At 37.1% G+C, this 21,287-nt stretch overlaps 1 protein-coding gene across 1 annotated transcript; it reads right to left on the bottom strand.

The window, feature by feature from the left end:
• Positions 1–686: 686 nt before the first annotated feature.
• On the bottom strand, positions 687–15,499 carry LOC131688297 (sushi, nidogen and EGF-like domain-containing protein 1). Its single transcript, XM_058972497.1, has 4 exons — positions 15,116–15,499; positions 1,503–1,645; positions 1,315–1,444; positions 687–1,247 (listed from the first exon to the last, which is right to left on the bottom strand). The coding sequence occupies exons 1-4, from the start codon at positions 15,165–15,167 to the stop codon at positions 1,183–1,185; spliced, it is 390 nt and encodes a 129-aa protein (XP_058828480.1). The 5' UTR covers positions 15,168–15,499; the 3' UTR covers positions 687–1,182.
• Between the last annotated feature and the right edge of the window lie 5,788 nt (positions 15,500–21,287).

Here is a 21,287-nt window from a genome sequence, read left to right as displayed (position 1 = left end):
TTCATTTGTGACGTAAGTGTAAAGTATTCAATTGTCCCCTGTTGTACAATATTAGTAAAATTTAGCATTGATATGTTGAATCGAGTACGTATAAGGTTCTTTACTGACACAGTAAACCTCACTTTTCTTGACCGTCCACTAATACTGTTTACATAGATTTATGGTGACTCGGAACTGTCACTTTTGCATAGATTTTGTAAACATTATAGCGAGCCTAGGGCGACTTGATTCTAAAACCGAAAACAGCATTAGAAAAATTTGGCGACGACTAGATTCGCTCGAAGCAAAGCGAAAAGAGTTTTTCTAAGTCCATGTAAACAGTACAAGCGAACTGTCAAAAATGAACATCGAGTTCATTTGTGACGTTAGCGTAAAGTATTCAATGAACAAAAGAGTCAGGTGACGTCATCTTCTGGCGGTCAGAAACACTCCAGAGATGAGTGAGATCATGAATGACGAGATGCGTGCGAGAGTGAAAAGAGTTCCGTTATGTAACCTACCGTTCGAGAATACGAACAAGGTAGCTCTTGACTGAATAGTACCGAAAGTAGAGTCAGTTTGTAAGACGTTCTTGGATGATAACGAATGGCCTTTGGCCAGACATTCGATTTCTGGATGGAGACAAACATGAACAAAGGATTCATTCATCACTCCAAATAATGCTAGTAATACACGATTCCAATGAAATGTATATTATATTAACTTTGATCTAAACAAAGTAGAATATTATTTGGTTTATTTACAGTTCCGAATTTTATTCAATTCGTTATACAATTGCTTATTTCTAGTCCTAGCTTACAACCTAGAGTTCAAATTTTGTCAGCTTGTTTGTGGTGCAGTGCTCGACTTCGGTCAAGCTTATCAGTGTTATATGTTGTAGTAGGGATAACGAACTTGTAACGAAAAAGAAATTACAAAAAAAGAAATGAAGATAAAGAAAGACTACATGTGGTGATGTTATGACTACAACGCTTCGAGGAAGTCGACGAGATTTCAAAACAAATCTACTGTAATCAATCTTTTATGTTACATTCAAACGGATTGTAGCCATTGCTATAATTTTTCTCGTGGGATACTTCCAACTAAGTACCAGTAGCAGTAGATATTCACAGAAACGGATTTTTTATCGTTGAATACATAGTAGATAAATGATGCCCTTTTTCAAAACTTATATCGCTGTACTTAAATAACTACACACTCGTGGGGAAATTTGGAGCCAGCTGGTACTTGTTCCGGTTTTGGACATACTATAAAATAAAAATGGCGTCAAAATGCATCTTTCTTTAAGCATCTTCTGCATACAACGTTACTTACATCGTTGACACCGATTTCCCCAGTAGCCGGTTCCCTCACATCGACACTTGTATTGTGGCATTGCGGTTACCTGGGTGCAAGATCCACCATTCATGCACGGTGCCCGGCTGCAAATGTCACCGGAACGACCCTACAATTATGATGATGTATTTTAACATGGAAAATACTTCTGGAGATGAACAGATTACCTTCAGTGCATCCTGACATTCCTTACGAGTCGCGTATCGGAATTCCGATTTACATCCGAAGGCACATGTACATTGGCCGTTGTCTATCCGGCAGCCGTGCTGCGTTTGATCCAGTTCACACGCTAGAGAGTAGTATGCTAGTTCTGCGAAGGAGAAACAAATGTTTTCTTTTAGATTTTTATTAATCATTACAAATTATGCAATATTTTACATAAAATCTTATGACGAATTTGCCGTATTTGAATTTCCGAAAATTTCGTATATGTCGAAAATCTTTCGTACTAAACTACGTTGCTAGTCTCTTTCCCAAGGTAGCAATTATTGGAACATCTACTGGAATTATTCTATTCCAACAAACGGCCATTTCTTGCAGGATATCGTTGCAAAATGGAATTATTTCGTTTCGAATCGAATCATTCAAAAATATTTAAGGTAGCACCGCACCCTTAAGAAAAGTTTTATGTAACTACTGAATGAAAAAAGGAAAGATTTTGTTAAACGGATGAAATTTGCCCACTTTCGCGACACCTTTTTCTCGCTTGGGTGTGCGATAACTGCTATTGCTGGGAAAACAAATGACGTCTGTGCTGAACTAAAGACCGAGCTATCCAAAAATAACCAGCAATTTTCGTGCCTCGCTAGAAAGGTTTCTACAGCTACTCCAATCCGGCCAAATTCCGGTACCTCCCGATCACCTCAGAAACGTCGTCGCGAGGATGGCCCTGATCCGGTCAAATACTTGTTGGCATTTTTACGGTTCTACTTCCCACGCCGTAGATCTAGTTGTATCTATCCCGCTGTCATCCGAGCATTAGCAAGGAGACTGTCAAAAAATGTGAAAAGAAGGGATAAATTACAACGAGGAGATAAAGGTTACTGTTAAAAACGAATTAGACGTCAGAACTTTGAACTTCATATCCTTCATAGTTGGAGTTCACTGAAAGTACCGTGATACAGCTCTTAACCCTGATACATGGCCACAAGGCATACTGTTCCGAGAATTTGAGGATAGCCGTACGCAGAACATATGGTGCCCGCCGACTGATTTTCTTACACCTTCAGAAGAAGCATGTACTCCACTAATGCAACCTGGTTCACCAACGGCCCTGCCAAGAACTCCGCAACGATTGGCAATGTCGCTATACCAAGCGACACTGTCATTGTGAAGGAGTGGCGATGCTAAGTGCATACTGGGAAGCAATGCAGTTGGTACTATGGATGCTCTCGATCCTCCCGCCACAGTCGAGCCCTTGTCGCCAGCGATCAGCAGTCGTCCTGGTCTTGTGTGCGGGGGTATTCCAAACTGCCATTCTCGGCAAGCATTATACAAATTGTAACGATACAAGAGCTGAACTGTTTGACGGTCCAGCTCATCGTATAACTCTTGCCGTAAGCTACTACCGTTCCGTTCGTGCTATCCGCTAGCATTGGGGTTCAACGCATACTGGGATGCACCGCAGTTGGCATTATGGAAGTCCTCGAACCCCCCCCCCCCCCCCCCCCCCCTCGGGCAATTACAGCCAGTGATCATCAGTCGTCCCGGTCCTGTGTGTGATGGGTCAACCATTTGTCTCGCCGATGACTATAGTCGTATTCTGGAGTGCGACGCAGTTGATTCGGGATGCCTCGAATCACCCACCATAAACAACCAAGCGATCGTCAGAAATTCCGACACCATTCGTGGGATTCACGAAAGGACCTTCCTACTAGCTCAAAGGGCATCATGGCTTCATTTTTTTCTGAACGTGATCCGTCCTCTAACGACATCGAGGTTCAGAATGTTGATGACTTAAATTCATCAACGGACAGATATTTGTTCGTGTCCATGGACTGCTGGTATGTCATCGCCTTGACCTACACGTGGCTCGGCAACCGTACTCTGTCTCGCCAGGTGTTTAGTTCAACATTCGATGTCTACCACTGTAATTGTAACGCCCTCAACAGTCATAAGACATTAGGTGGTGGTGTGCTTATTGCTGTTCACTATAGTATAGAAGCCCGAGTGATCAACGATGAACGGGTGGGCGAGCTCTAAGCAAGTGTGGCTGTCAGTTAAGCTTGCCGATCGCAATCTGTTCCTTTGTGTCGTGTATTTTTGACCTGATAGAACTCGTGATTCCAGCCTGATTGATGTACACATTCCTGTGTTTCTTTCATAATCTCGATCGCTGCCCAACTTATGATATGGTTATACTGGGCGACTTCAACTTACCTGGCTTGACGTGGTGCCTGGCAAGTAATGGATTTCTACGATTGGATATCGAAAAAATCTGCGCTTATCAACAATGCCAGTTGTATTATGGACAGTTGCAGCGGCACAATCTTTTTGCAATTCAATAATGGCTTTGTAAGTACCGTAGACCGGGGGGGGGGGGTACTTTGATCAGCGGGGTGACTTTGATCACTCGAAATTATTTTCCTAGATCGCTTATTAAACCAGAATAATCTACCGAATCATTTTAATTTGAACTGATTTTCACTCTAAACTTATAAAATACTAATTTGTTATACTTTTTGAGTATATTGTTCGGTTTTTGGGTACAAAAACTGAGAAAAACCGAAATTTGACTTTAACTTATTTTTACGAAGCTTCGTAAAGTGTATTTTTTATAAAACAAATAAATCTCAGATTTGAGCAAAAGTAATAAATTACAAGCGAGTTTTTATTTTCCTTTAGATTGGGATGTGCAAATTTTAGTTTTAAGAGTTTGTTTATTTTAAATACATTTTTTGTAAAACTAGTTGGCAATTATTTCAAATTATTTTAAGCTAAAATTCGCATTATTGTTCAATATTCCAACGTGATAGAACGGATGAAACTTTTTGTACGTCGACAAAGCACTGAAATAAAACAATTTGAGCAGTTTTAAAGGTTTTCAGAATCTTTTATTCTAGTTGGACACGAATTATACGAATTTTGGTTACTCGAATTTTACAGTACATTGAAATACTTTGTATAATACCAATTAACATCTATTTAACAATCAATATCTTTCCGGAATCAGTTTAAACAAACATTTCAATGAAAAACATTGACAACGATAACTTAATGTGGGTGAACATGCAGGTTATCAAAATCACCCCGGAATACGAAAACGGACTTCAAGTTGAAATCATTTTTGGAAAAATAGCTGTAAGCGGACAATTTTAGGTAAAACCATTCAATCTTGTTCTCCATACATCAGTACATGGTTTAAAAATATTAAACTTGAAAAAAATGTATTGCGTCTAAAAATATGTAATGATTACTTCGAAAAGTGATCAATGTCACTCCGGTTTACGGTACCCGGCTCCGTACTGCTGCACCTGTTCCGACTCCTTTAATCCAATATGTGCGTCATCATCGCCCACTCCATTTTGTACTCGCTGGTAACTTAGGAATGAAAATCTATTGATTGACCACATTGTCGCTTGATCAATATTATGAGAAATACTATTGTACCGCTGGGATCGGTATCGGAATCGTAATCCGGGACACCCAAGATCGGACGTATCATGTATAAATTTAATATATACATTCTCATTTTTGTTTTGCTTTTGTTTATAATCATATTCTGTCAATAAAACATGACCTCTTTCGGCACCGATTCCCACTGACCAACCAGGTCGAAAACGGCAATATTTACTAGAAACTGAAAATTTGTACTCTAACAAACAATTTAAGTACCAGTTCATATAGATTTGGTTGAAAATGTGTCTTAAAACTGAGTTCGAAATCGGGGTCAATGTGACCCGCTAACACCTTATTCGTAACTTTTTTTGTACAGCCCTTCAGGAATGAGCAAAAATTGTGAACTCTATTGAAAATCGTTGCTCTTCATGGAAGAGGAAAAGTCAAGTAATTCTAAACTTCTAGCTGCAAAACATAAAAAGTTATCGTATTTTGATAGTTCATCTAGGGTCACATTGACCCCAACACCTAAAGAAGGTTAATAAAATTTTCGTGAGTAAACAAAAAGGATTATTTTACATCTCCAGTGTTGTAATTCTTCGAAAGACAAACTCACAATATCATATTACCGTATGAAAGTAACCCTATGTACGAGATATAGAGCCCGATAAGGGGGGGGGGGGGTCAGACAGGGCAATTGCCCTGGGGCTCGGGTTGTGTTTGGGGGCCCGCGTTTTTACCCAGAAGTTGGGCGGTATGCATAGAAGAGCAAAAAATAGCAAAAGTAATTTCTTTGTAATCATTCGCCTTATTAAATTGTTATATAATGAAAGCGTAAGAAAATGAAAACTTTATTTGACAGTTGCAGTGGCGGATCCAGGGGGAGGGTCCTGCCCCCCCCCCCTCCCGAATTTTTTTAACTTGTTGAAGAATTTTAAAATAGTTTATTAATTGAATTCGTTCTGACCTCCATATCATTCCAAACGAAATTCGACCACCAAAACTAAATTTAATTTAATCAGGACATTACGTATTACGTATTATATAATGAACATTTCAAAATCGAAATTTCGGACCCCCTCCGAAATTTTTTTCTGGATCCGCTCCTGGACAGTTGACATTTGTTAGAACAAACGTTCTTAAGGGAGTTGTCTACTTTGTGTACGAGTTTTATTGCTTGAATCAACAAAATACATTACAAAAGATTGAGAAGCCAATTCAAAGTATTTTCGAAGAAAGCAATAGAGCGTCAAACAGGAATGCAAGCGCATGGACAAACACATCCATCCTCTACTACGTTCGCCTCTTTGCTGGTGGTGCCGGTTGTTGGCATGGAGACACTGAGCGTGATTGTTGTTGAGTGAATATTTGTTTGACATAAGATATTGGTGTGCTGTTTACGGTTATAGTAGTTGGGCTTTTCTTAGCTGCTTTTGCACAAAGTTTTCTGGTGCAGGTCGTTTTGCAGAATTCGCGCATAGGAATTTACCATGGATGCAGGCACGTAGCCAGAGGGGGGGCTAGGGGGCTAAAGCCCCCCCCGAAATTTTTCAAAAATGAATTTAAGAAGCAACATGTTTTTCGGTAACTCGTAAAAAAATTGTGTCTTGTTTGGTTTCAACAAATTAATGGGAGAATGGTGAGGAAGATTGCTATTTCGAACCACCGAAGACATCGATATCTACTCAGTATGCCGAGTCTGATAACACACTTCCTTTCATATTGTGTGACTCGTCGGAAGAACAAAAGAAACTGTTACTTTAATTCTTGCTGGGGTGATCCGTCGGATGAGTGAATCGTAGAAGCAAGAAGTGGTGCTCCAGCCAAACGTGGAGGCTATTGACTTCTGGAATTTTTGCATAACCGAATTTCATGATGGGGAATATTTGCTGAAGGTGAAAATAGAGGTTATGCTTACGAACTTCGCCTTTAACGAGTTCTACCTTGTCAGGCATTCAGTACTTATGTTATTCAACAAATTATCCCAGGAGAAACCAGTCATTTTGCAACTTGTAACACGTGGTTGATTCTCATATATATGGATGATGAGAAAATCAATGTTCGGCTACAAGATCTGATACTTCTTACTTGAACCGCGGGCGAACGACCAGGAGGTTAAAGCCCCAATAAACAAACTTAACTTATTTGAACCGTGGCCATTAAAAGATTCCTGTCACATTTGGGAAAAGTGGAATTTATTATAAAGGACACATCTAGATACTAGACATTGCGTTTTGTACGTGCAGGGTCAGCTAGGACGAAATCCTAGCTGACCCTGCACGTACAAAACGCAATGCGATAGTATCATTATACACGTTACATCTTTGCACATCCATAGTCTCCAATACGATTACCTGAAAAACAAACAATTTGTGACTGCTGTTCATATAATATTGACGGCAAAAACTGCGTCTAGTATCTCAAAATTAACAGTCAGCATCATCATTGAGGAAGTCGACACTGGTGGCCCGTAAGGGGACAAAACAAAAATGAAATCAGATATTCGCAAACATGGACATGGCAGTTACCACGATAATAATACGGAAGTGTACAAGATAGATATGAACGACCACCAAGACGCGGTTGGTTATGAAAAATATTTCTCAGTCAGTAAACAGGTCAATCGCACGAGATCTGTTGGACAACCATTAGCGTTTAATCATTTTCATTATTTACATCGTGGAAATATATTAAAGGCTCGAGGCTTCATTTAGCTAATGCATTGAACCGACTCAAATAAACGAATTATATAATAAAATGTTAGAGGTTTCATAGAAAACTGAGTACAAAAACTGTCCCAAAATTAACATTTATCGCTAGTGATGTCATCTAACAAAACTCATTTTGTGCTAGATATTGGCCTTTTTTTTTATTTTCGCATCATTTTAATGCAATAGTATTTCTATTGACACTCAATTTCATTTTATGTTGGGAATGCGGGCCGTATTGAAACACTGTTAGTCTGGAAAATCGAACAATAAGCAAGAAAAACGTGAAAAAGTAAACAAGCCAAAAAGTGGTAAACCAGCGTTTTTCCTGAGGTGTTCATCAACCCACGAAATCGTATATTACTAATTTTTTTGATATACAGAAACGTACACAGTAGCGGTAGGACTAACTGACGTGATTTTACACTTACTTTCCTTCGGATGTCAATTGATCGATTGATTCTAAACCACATATTAGTCAATCAACCATAATAAACTAAATGTTGCAACCACTAGCAGCATTTTAGTCGCTTTCGATGGTTTCTAATTAATGCTTATGTAAGTTTGAAAACGACGTGTCGATAGATTGATCAGACATCAGTAGGTTATCACGGAGAGCGACTAAAATGTTGTAACTAGTTGAGTCTATAAGTCAATAAGTTGGAATTATTGTTTCGATTTCATGTTTTCATTATATTACAGTCTAAAAAAAAATATTGAGCTTGTTCACATTTATAGTTTCTAGTTATGTTGTCAGCAATGATGCATTTAGTAAAATTTTACGTAAATTAGATGATAGTAGTAACAGTGTTAAGTGATTTTCATTCGATTTGTGGACAATTTTCTTGAATAGATTAAATTCCGGGCAGTTACCTTTAGTTGATTAAATCATTGAAATACATAAGTCATTCCACGTCAGTTTTACAACCAAAATTTCAATTCCTTCCAAAATGTTTTCTTACATTCTTTAGCTAAAAATAATTGACACGTATTTTTTGGTTTGGCTAAATATTATATTTTTTTTCAAGTTATTAGCTTTTGAACTTTTGAAGTCTATAAAATTGAACATTTTTCAATCACTGATAACTCGGAAACGACTCGATATATCGAAAAAAATTAAATAAAAAGTTGCGTTTTCAAATAAGCTTACCAAAAAAAATCACAATTTTTTTTTGTTATATAGCTTATGAAATTTGCAATTACTTGAAACAAATTGAATTTTTTTAAGGTTGGACCAAATTTTTTATTTATTATTTTCCTTAAGTATTAAAAATTATGTTAAAAAGATTGTGTAAAAATTTGGCAGTGGAATTCTTTGCGAGATATTACAATTATAAACATAAAACAAGGCAATTTTACACTAAACGCCTAGTGAAAGGCCTGTTATAACTAAAATATCTCGTAAAACACTTCGAGTTCCATTCTGAAATTTTCACATAATCTTCTTAATATAGTTATGTAATCAAAATAAATTTGATTTCGGGGGATTTTAAAAAAATATTTGCTTTTAACATTAGAATACCCCCAAAAAAATCTTAAATTTGCAGAATGCGAGTCATTCCACGATTTACAACTATAATTTTAGTTCCCTCCATTTTTTTTGCATTCTTTAGCTTTTTTTTACTTTGGCTGAATTTGATATTTTTTTTCAAGTTATGAGTTTTTGAGCTTTATAAAATACTAGCTAATACCCATCGCGCGCTGATGCGACTTTCAATGAAATAGGAGGAAAACACAATTTGTTCCGAAGCGCCATCTTGTAGGCAAATAATCCCCACCAATAGCTCCATAAAAAATTCCTACAATGCATAAATTTTTACGGCAATTGCTTAAGCCGTTTCGGAGTCCATAAATCACATACATACAAATATCGACTGTTAATAATATAGTGATTTTTTAAAGTTTTATAAATTTAATAGAATTGACATTTTTCATTCCCTGATAACTGAGAAACTATTTCTGGAAAAAAGCATTAAATAATAAAAGCTGCGTTTTTGGATGATCTCGGCGGATTTTTTTTTGTAATATTTGTTTTTGTTAAATAATGTATGCATTATGCAAATATTAGTAACAAACAATTTTTTTTCAGGGTAGAGCCAAAAAATCTTTTTAGCTTTTTCAAATAATTTATAATAAAATAAATAATAATTTATATTATACAAATTTCAGAAAGAAATTCGAAGTATTTTACGAGATATTTCCATTACAATAGGCCTATCACTAGGCGTTTGGTGTAAAATTGCCTTGTTTTAAGTTTATAATTATAATATCTCGCAAAGTATTTTGATATCCACTCCCAAATTTTTGCACAATAATTTTAACATGATTCTTAATATTTAAAGAAAATAATAAGTAAAAAAATTGGTTCAACTTAAAAAAATTCAATTTGTTTCAAACAATTGCAAATTTCATAAGTTATATAACAAAAAGAAATTGAACTTTTTTTCAGTAAGCTCATTGAGTACACAACTTTTTTATTTAATATTTTTTTCCATATAACGAATCGTTTCCGAGTTATAAGTGATTGTTATAAACTTCAAAAGTTCAAAAACTAATAATTTGAAAAAAAAATCATATTCAGCTAAAATAAAAAATACGAGTCAATTATTTTTAGCTAATGAATGCAAGAAACAAAATTGGAAGGAATTCAAATTTTGGTTGTAAATCAGACGTGGAATGACCCATATATTTTGATCCTATTGATCACCAAAGATCCTCCTTCCTAACTGGGGTATCCCAAAAAATTATGTTAGCATGATGCATTAGAACTGGTAATAGTTACAGAACGCCAGATCAAGAAAATAGAAGTTGAACCATCTACAATTCGTTCGCTAAATCAGAAGATTTTGTGCAAATTTCGACATTCTCTTCGATGGAACATTTTATGGATATTTTTCTACTCATTTCGATTTAGCGTCTTCTACACCTTTTAAACGTGTAGCTTAGAACACCTTGCGTTTACCAGCACCGTCAAGGATTGTCATATTCGGTTAGCGCATAAATACTGAGAACTCTAGAATATCCATTGTTGCAATGAGAGTAAATTGTAACTTGTAAATAAAAATAAATAATAAAAATCAAATTAAACATCAATAATTCGTTGATGTACTATAGCCTTTTTTGTGACAAAGAACATGGATTGTCTTAGATTTGGCTTTGTTTTCATCAAGAACTTTTCAAAATTTCGTTTAGTTTCTAGTGACAATATGAAGTAATTAGAACTAAAAGCTTTATACAGGGGCGGGTAAAGCGTAGTTGGTAAATCGATTGCCTTGTACGCAGCTCATCATGGTTCGTTCATCAATCCCGCACATATAGGATTAGAAATTTTTCTAAAGAAATTTTCTAACCCAAAAAGAGGCCATAACCATAAGGTTAAAACCTCTATAATCGAAATAAAAAAAGCTTTATGCAATAATTTTTAAGCCCCTCCCGAAATAAACTCCTGGCTACGGGCCTGCATGGATGCATAACCAGTGTTGTCTAATGTAACGTCCCATTTTCGATTGATCCGCATAAAATGGTTACGTGAAGGAGATGATTTGACGGAAGAATTCTAACCACAAGAATAACGTTAGGGACACCCGAGAAAATGCGAAGTTTCAGCTTTTATGGAAGCCACTTCCCGACATAAATTTGTTAATCACGATGTCAGGGGTGTATGGAGATAATTCATGTAAGCGCATCTCTCTAGAGCCCTTGCCTATATATACAGGGATGATGTTGTTATCGTGGCAGCTTTCGTTGGTGTGCTGTAGGTTGTTCCGCGAAACAAACGACTGTGCTTCTCAATGTTTGATATGGTGCACTTGCAGGGCGTTAACTACTCCCGGATTGAGCACAATCTGCACGTTTAGTAATTGTTTCACTTCGATTTTTAGTTTCCGCTCTGGGTGAGATGAGAAGGTAGACTGACGTTAATTAACCGGTTATTAAAGTGGATAATTTTTGTATTTTTATATCACATTCTAGGAATTTTTACTCTAAAAATACATTGTGTTGAGATAGAACGGTGATTTTGGGCCTCCCCAAAGATGCGTGTGATGTCTATAAGAACACTAATTCTAATGTGCGAAATAAAGAAATCAAATCAGTTCAGTTCATCCAACAGCAGCAGTACTCGGTTGCCCACTGCACTCGCAGTTGTTTGATTTGCGTCTGATTACTGCGTTCTGTGTCTATATTGTTGCCGGGTCCCACATATTCTCACAGCATGTCAAAACCGGCTTCCACGTTAGATATATCATATGGTCGGTTTTAAGTCAGACCGGACTAAGTGACAATATATTGATTTCGAGAAAAACGAGTTTAAAGTTTGAATCGCAGCATCCTTTACGTTGTAATTGAAAATTAATGTTTGTCATATTTCTTGTTTATTGTTACATATTTGAAATCTGGCAGGAGTCCACGAGAATTTCGGGCTGCATCTGCTACCTTCTTATTTTGCTTATAACAAAATCTAAAATTTGCTCCACCACTACCAGCAAATATGTCACTTTGTCTGCACAGTAGAAGGAAAATATTGTGTTCCAACCCACTATGTCGAAAGAAATGAGTGACGATTACAAGCAGAAAGTGGCTTATTGTGGCCAAACTCTATTCCTATTTACTTTTCAAGGCATTCCTTAAGATCTATAGTTAAAAGTACAAATGGAGCTAAAGATGGCCAATGTTTACACCCTACAACTTCACCATGTTAGACATAGCGTGCTGATTATGTTCCAGACCATCAATCAAGCAGAAGCGTTTGTTTCGCGAAACGAAATATATCCGCCTACTGTTAAAATAAAAAAATCTCAATCCCTCCGGAGGTTGCAAGTTCTATTCCTGCTATTGTAGCACCTGCCGATCGTTCAGCATCATTCGGGGTGTGCAGAATACTCTGCTTTAATTGTTCTGTGTCGTTATTTTCTTTACCCCCAACCTTACCACTTCCAAAATCCTTCCCATCAGAGAAATGATGAAAAGACGATTCATGGCAAGGTACAAATCTCCGACCAACATGGGGAACGTGCCATTTGATCCAGACGCTACTGATTCCTGAGTACCAGCAAATTGAAAAACTCGCAACCATTGCAATTTTACCCGATTTAGGTACCACGGACTATAATCGGTTAGGCTCGGTGATTAACGATTCGCGCGTAATTTCCCCTCAAAGTGAATTTGACAGTTGATTTTTGGGCCCTAATCATATGTTTGTCGAGTACTAAACACGACATGGCAAAAATTGACTTTCTTACTGGGACTCTGACTTATCTAATGATATTGAGACTTGTGGTGAAAAATTATGAATGAACGTGAACATGTGTTGAATAGCTTTCTTTGTTCACGGTGGACAACGTCGTGAACAGTTGCAGCTGCGAACAGCGATTTCACGTTCAACTGGCAGTTTACAGTTTGTCAGAATGTAATCTGGTATTCAAGTATAAAAACAAATTCCAGGAGTTTTTTTACATTTTTTTCTTTCAAATTGATATAAAATATACAAAAAACCGATTGACAACCATTGTTACATGTGTATTTTGGTAGCACATGGTCTAAATTTAATATTTTTAAATTATGTCGGATGATCGTACACTGTAACTATGTTTTAAAAATCCCTTTCAATCTGTCTAATCTTGATCAAATTTGATAAATTTTTCGAGAAAAACTAGAGAAATTTCGTCAATAACACATTCACTGCTAGCCTATAACTCATCAGTGGCTTGCTGGTTGTTGGTGTAGACAAGAAAATTAACGTAGCACCTTAAAACAAATTCCAAGGACGTCAAATCGCAAGAACGAGGGAACCAATGCCGTATGCCTTGTTACCCTAACTCATTTAGATAAAAGGTCTTCTAAATCTTGTGTAACAACATTAGGAAGCAACCAGTCCTCAACCATGTCTCAATATTACTCGCAGTGGTGTTGACATTGTCTTCAGCATCAACGATGAAGAAAATGGACCCAACATGCCAATCGGGCATAAACTGCACCACACAATCACTGTATTGGGATGAAATGGGGTCTCTCCACATTAAAATGCATCACGGAAAAAACGCTGTAGAAAATTTGGGAAAAAGTAGTTTAGAGCGTAGTGTTTACACTCTCATCCGGACATCGGAGAACAACTCGGAATCGGTGTGAACTGTGAGTCGTATGATTAGACGTTACTACCGAACTCTGAGCATTAAACGGAAGGAGAAATGCGGTCAAAATATTCTATTAGTGATCAGGATCACAAGTGTTTAGCGAAAGCGTTGAATCGGAATCCCAATGCTTCAGTCAGGAAAGGGACCAAAAAGTGGAATCTGTCTAAGTCTTTCGTTCAGAGAGCCAAGGACCGAGAGGGACTGCATACGTACAAACTGCAGAAGACTTCAAATCGTGATGAAGGGGCAAAATACGGCGGGAAAGTCACGTGCTCGGAAACTGTGCACGGACTCCCGGCAGCTTCTGGGGCTACCGTTCTTTACCGCCCAGCACAAGTTTGATGTTCCGTAGGAAGTAAGGACGCAGAAATTTTCAAAGTTTCCCAATAAATACATTATTTGGCAAGTAATCTGCTCATGTGGAAAATGGAGTGCGCGGCGCGTTCGTGACTAGTGGGACCGTAAACGAAGAGATCTATACCAACGAGTGTCTACAGAAGCGTTTGCTTCATCTATTGAAGCAGCACAAGGGGCTCAACGATCTTCTGGCCGGATCTAATTTCGTTCCACTATTCAAATATAGTCCTGAAGTGGTACGAAGTCAACGGGGTCACTTTCGTACCTAAGGATATGAATCCCCCCCCCAACACACCGGCCCTAAGCCCCATCGAAAAATACTGGGCAATTATGAAGCAGGCACTACGGAAGCATCATAAGAAGGCCAAAACTGAGGAAGACTAGAAGAAAAGTTGTACAGAACCTGATGAGATGAGATAAGCGTAATATGCGAGCGTAAATGAAATGGTATATGCCAAAAGGTTACTAATGGGTTATATTTAATTGTCTGAAAGTTTGGAAGGGATCGGTCCACTAGGTAACAGCGTTTTTCCATGATGCAATTTGATGTGGGACACCCTTTAGGCTCTTCTCTGGCTGCACATCACACTGAATAGTGAGTTTAGTTTATTGAATACCCTATACACCAAAAGTTAGCATAGTCTAAAAGGATGAATTTTTGGTAAATAATTGTAAAAAAATTGCTTGACTGAAAGGTTATTTTTGATTGAACATTCCAAAATTTGACGTGACGGGGTTCAAGCGTATATTTTGACTTAATAATATGGTAGAGAAAACTGACTCAATTAAAAGAAAAATTTGAAAGTTGATATGTCAACTCAGCCATAAAAAAATGTAATCAAAAAAAATATTAAAACACCCTTTAGTTATTAAGGAACGAAAACGATCCTCCTAACAAGTCACCACAGACTAGCAGACTTCATACAATGTCTCTTGTTACTGTGCCATACTGTGAAGCTGCTGTCGTAAATCGTTAGCAATGCTTTCTGACGTGTTCACTCGAATACTAAAAGTCTAATTTTTTACCAGCAATAATGAAAATGACGATAGCACCAAAAATAATCCTTTTCTGCTGCATCGTCTCAACCTGTGTTGTGTCCAACTGATCTTGTTTTAGTGCATTCAAACGATCACAAGTTCGCTTCCTCACTATCCCAATATGTTTCGTGACACAGTTTCCCGTGGATGGGTTATCTGCGGCCACTCGAGCTTCCTGTTCGACGGAAATGTACCAGGAAGCCACCGCCTTCACTGATAACACACACACAAACCGCTAGCAGTGCGCTATCAATGAATCGTCGGATTGCAATTTGAAACACTGGCAAAATTATGCTTTTTATGCTTCTTTTCAAACGATGTGTACACTCGCGCGCGGTTCACGATCGACTGACTGCACTGATTGATAACTTCAGGACTTTCATGTGCTATAGCTCTCCCGTCCGGCGATTGCTTCTTTTTATTTCTTTTTGTGGCAGAATTGAGTTCACCGCATACTCGCACATGTGGAATTAATAAGATGAAGAATTTGTTCATGCTTTATATTGTATGAGACAACATATGTGTAGTATAATTGAATAATTATTTAATTAACGGTTGTTCTACTTGATTTCGAATTATAATATCAATCATTTTGATCAACAGCCTATATCCAATATTTTCCTTTTCTCATTTTTTATTCAAACCATTCAGAATCGTCAGACTGGGAATGCTTTCAACGTTTCATTCTATTACGCGATAAGCTTTGTTCAGATAACGCACATATATTTATACAGTCCATTGCCCTTGTTGCATTTCTTCCGTTCTCTTTTAGTGCGTTATCAACCTACTCGTGAGAGTTGCGCTATTTATGCACAGGATTCTTATGCCAATCCTGTTTGCAATTACTCGACCACCATGGTGATCGTCAAGCTTGTTAGATTTTGTTGTGTCGATACAAGTGCTATCAATGTATGTGTTTAATTTTTATTCTGCAAACAAAACAAATCTTTGCAATCTAAATTGTAATCGATTTCGGTTGGTAATTGTTCACGCTGTTGTTGTTTTCGATATGGGTGTGTCTGCATTTCTGTACAACTCATTAGTACCAAATTATGGATTACGTTTCAGAATTGTTCTTAATCCTCGAAGGTTTTCTCATTGTTAACATACCGCTAACAACTTGACCAGACAGGTACTGCATAAAGCAGTCAGTTTGAATACTTGATAATTATCAATCTGGTAATTGAGTGTGCGATTCCTATATGGCATCAATGCGCAAAAATGTATAAAATTACACTAAAGCGAACCCAAAATAGAACCCGAAAATGAATTCTGAATCTCTCTACAAGAAGATAGCACGAACTAAAGAGATTAGAATAACAAAGAGGCGACATGTTCTATGTGGGATTCAAATTCAGTTATAAGCTTCTACAATTGAATTGTGATTTCAAACGAAGCATGACCTCTCTTTGTTATTCTAGTCTCTTCAGTAAGAACCATTTATATGCAGTTTGTCAAATGAAAAGCATAGAAGAAAGAATAATGAAGTTTTGCGATTCATTCGAAGCAAATGTCAACAGATCAATGAATTGATTAGGAATTTATATAATTAATCTAGGGGAGATTCTCGTTCTAAATTTTCAAAAAATTGATTTTTTCTTTGGATTCTTTAAAGACACGTAAGCTAGAAAAACTTTCTCAAAAAACCTGTGTAAACATTTGAATGAAAATACGTTGAAAATCACCATCACATACAGGTTCGCATGTGTGAATCACCTTTGCATCCAACTTTGCACGCAAGACCAGCATAACGTTTGCTGGTCGATCATAGCACCGGCTAGTGGCAAGTTGCTACTTGCGCAGATTGAAAACCTGAAAAAAATTGCAAATGAAGATGAGAATATGTTTTGTCAATCCTAAAACTGTTTCTATATTTTTTCATTGGTCCACAAAACAATTCCAAATTTTGCTTTCTTTTTCGTCATTTGAAAGTGAACATAGAAATTGTATTGTGTATTTTCCTAGATTTTATACATTTTTATAGAAATGTTTAAATTTCGGGTGTAAACAATCAGCATTTTCGTTTTTGACAGTGCACTACACCGGTGTAATCGATGCTACACTCATTCAAACTTGAGTGTAATCAGTTTATCTCTTTCTTTGCACTTCACCGGTGTTGCACCAAGAAAAAACGAAAACGCTATTAGTTTTGTTTGCTTAGATCGATTTCAGTCAAACTATTGAGCAAATCAAGCAAAGATACACGGAAATAGGCTATAAAGGTGGACAATTTTAATAATACGACCAATTTTACAACAAATGCTACCTTGCAGAATTATCTGTTCTATGGTGCGAAAAAATGTAACGTTGATAGATGTAAAACTTCTACGGTGAACTTACATATTCTTTATTAATTTAGTCAAGAGCAAAAAGTGTAGTAGCGATTTGAACTCAGCCAGGATTGTTGACGTATAATAGATTTATAACTATCTGCCCAAAAATGCGAATTAAGTTACCACTGAATATCTACCACACTAGTGTTACCAAATTGGCCCAGAGTAATTTAAAGGCAAGTTTAATCACGACCGACCCATGTTGGAATGATATAGCACGGATTAACAGACATAATGCTATGAGAGAATTCCCTTAAAAAATATCGATTCGGCAATTTTCGCAGACCACTAGCTCCACCTTTTATTCACTTATTTGCTGGTGGCTTGCTCAGGCTTGGGAACAATTTTTCACTAGTGGTTTATCTCCCATATGAACAAATATGTCAGTGGCCCCAAAATTTCGAAAGCGGGCACAGTCCCAACTACAAATATATTTAAAATGATCGTTAAAGTGGGCGAAGCATTATTTTCGAGTGTTACTTCTGTTAGTCTGTGGATGTAGTATCAATGCCGACCGTAGATAACCCATTATGGTTAGTCATCATATTAGCCTATGCAAGCAGGCGAAGTCGACATAAATTAATCTTTACAGTGAGCCTTGTTCAAATAAGATTGCTTTACAGCTTAATGGCAGTGTTGGTAAACACGGCTTACAGTAAATAGCATTTTATGTCGACTTGTTAGTCGAATTCTGTGTGCACAGGTTAATTAAACAATTTAATAATAGTCAAAGCCTGTTGCACTTAGAATCCGGACACTTTTTTTAATTCTGTATCAGCACCCTTGGTGGTCAGATTTGGTATGCCCTAACAACAATTTTTTAATGTAGAATTCATTAATAACAAAAAATTAAAGGGTTGTGTACAGGACACGACCACGGTGACATTAAAAATATAGCTTTTTTATCTATCACACATATCGACACACGTTCTTGTTCACTCGCCTGTTTTCATATGTTACAATTTGCTATATACCCTCCCCATTAAAACATAATTTATTGAAGGTCTTTTAACGGTAATCTATTAATTAATCAAGTATCTCACTAGGTGATTGGCATTATTTGGCTGATCCATCTAGTAAAAATAGGCTGGTCTGTCCAGAAAATATATTCAAAAGAAAAGTTCCATATTGAGAGCTGTGATGAGGAAGCCCACGCCCGCCAACGGAAATATACAGATTCTCCATAAAATATGAAACTTCATTTTCCATTTAAATTTTCAATAATGTACTAATGAACTTAAGTAAACAATCTTAAGTGTAAGTATTTCTTGATCGATTAGTGGTGGAAAAATGAAATTATTTGATAAATTACATTGTTATGCAACGTTCGCACTACCAGTTAAAACGGGTTTTTATGCTATCTTGGTGACATTTTTCTTGTTGCTAATTATTAAAACGTGTTATAACTCTGTAGTGTAAACATTGTATTATTAAACCAATTCTGCAGCGGTGTTTTATGTGGTAATAGGACTGACATAATTATATCTTCAGTACAGCGGTTTGTTTCATAATTTAAAACAGATTTATTTTAAAATTTAAATTAGTATACCCAACCGTATTTGTTGTATACCTTAAAACGCAATTAGAACTGTGTTTTAAATACATAGGGTAGGACAGATATTCTGACTGGTTAAACTGGGAAAACAATTTTAAGTCCAGTAACGCTTAAGACATGGCTTGAATTTGAATCGAAAAAGAACACCCGCTTCAACTGCTGCTGGGACGGTAAGTTCTGTTTTAAAATTTTCCGTTGTGTGCAGTACGAAACAAAAGTGTTTGAAATTAGAAAACAAAAAGTTCTGCTGGGAATGTGATTGTTTCCGATGCAATTACACTCAGATTTTTCACGCAGGGGATACAGGCCGTGTAAATGAAAACCGCGTAAATTTAAAAAAAAAACGCGTTAATGAAAACCGCGTAAATTTCAAAATCCGCGTAAAAAACCTGAGTGTACTCTCCTATATAAAATATTACGCTGCTGAACAGTGCAATAACTACAGAAGCACGTTGTCAGATGCCTTACTGATAAAAAACATATAACCGAAATATGAAAACCAATTGGCTCTTTACCCTACGCAGCTACAAAGCGCCGTAAACATGGATTAACAAGTTACAACGCACACGCATGCATAAAAATAAATATATTTTTTTCAAACGCAACACTCTTAAGCAGCACACACCGTATTGAAATCCAAACCACCCCACCCACCCACTTTGCAAATCATTCTGTGACACCGTGCTGGTACCCGAAAAATCCGCACACGGCCACCGCTGCCGAAAATGCATAGCTTCTACCGCTTAGTGTAGTGCCTAGACGCTGCAGCCATGATCTTACCCGTTCGACATAAGAACAAAAACTGATTCAAACGGGTGACGCGTACCTCTATTTATAAACTAACCGTATATGGTTTAGTCACTTAGGTGCGAGTGTGTGCGAATGCCAACGTTGCCGAAAATCGATAACGCTTATTGCATCGCCCGGAGAAGACGTTGCTCGTTTGGGATAAGAGCAACAACTGATTTAAACAGACATGCGTTGCTTCTATTTATGACTTTTCGTGTGTGATTGAGCCACTAACCTACCCTCTAATGACGGCTGTGTCTGAGAAATCTGCATCACGAATGGTAATTTTCCCGTTTTTCGTGAACTTTTTAATTTTACCAATTTTTAAAAGTCTACTTTTATTGGGGAGATATTAAATTATTATCAATATTTAAGTTAGGTGTTTCTGAATCGGTTGGTGTATGAATGATTAAAATCCATCTAGTAATATCGGAGTTATAAGCGTGCAAACCTTACATAGTTTCGTTACATGGGAGATAGTTTAGATTTTAGAATGACACCTAGCCCCAGATAGTGGAGTAAGACATTTTTAATGTCAAAAAAACTGTGTTTTCAGCTCATCTCGGTCAGAGCCGTCAATATGGGGCACCAAATGATGAAAAGTTTTAAATATAAATCCGCTAAAATATTTGTTTCTAGTTAGGGTTACCATATCAGACGAGTAAAAGACCAGGACAGTCGAAAGGGTAGTGCTTTCTCCCGTTACCTCTCAATCGACATAAAAAGTTCTGGGATCTGGCAGGCAGAGTTTCGACAGTAAAAAAGTGCTGGAAGTCTGGAAGGAAGAGCTCTGCCAGAAAGTCTTTCAGCGGGATTCGATCACCAAGAACTTTTTCGGATTTACACAAAGGCAGTTCTTGCTACACCACTATCAGCAAACGTTTCATGCTGAGATGGTCTGTGCAGGACCAGCGACGAGTTTTCAGTACTAAAAACACGACATTGACGTAAATCAGAAACATCAGCGATCCCAAATAGCTTCCCTGCGCTATGCCTAGCAATCTCCAATGACAACCATTATCTCTCGATTTGAGAGCTGCAAAACCTACCGTTGTTACCAAAAATTTGTCCGTATAATCGATTGTTATATGAAAACTGGCGGATAGCTTGGTGTAAATAATACACTGAAGTTTTTTTATGCAGGGGATACGTACCGCATAAAAAAATCCGCATAAAAAACCACATATTTTTGAAATTCCCATAAAAACCGCATAACTTTAATAATGCACATAAAAATAACCGCATAACTTTGAAAATCCGCATAAAATAAAACCGCTTAACTTTGAAAATCCGCATTAAAAAACTGCATAATTTTTGAAAATCCGCATAAAAAACACATAAGGTGTGAAATATTTTTCAATATTAGGGGCCATAGTACTCAAGGAAGAGCAAGGATTTGAAGTAAGAAAGTTTAGAAAAGCGTGGAGTAGGGTCATATGAGCAAGCTTAGAGTTTCCCGGCTGCTTAACTCTCTTTCTTCTGC

Source organism: Topomyia yanbarensis, chromosome 3 (assembly GCF_030247195.1).
Source record: "Topomyia yanbarensis strain Yona2022 chromosome 3, ASM3024719v1, whole genome shotgun sequence".
NCBI classification, from domain to species: domain Eukaryota; kingdom Metazoa; phylum Arthropoda; class Insecta; order Diptera; family Culicidae; genus Topomyia; species Topomyia yanbarensis.
The sequence above is the reverse complement of the archived record's forward strand: the minus strand, read 5'-3'. Positions and strand labels throughout refer to the sequence as shown.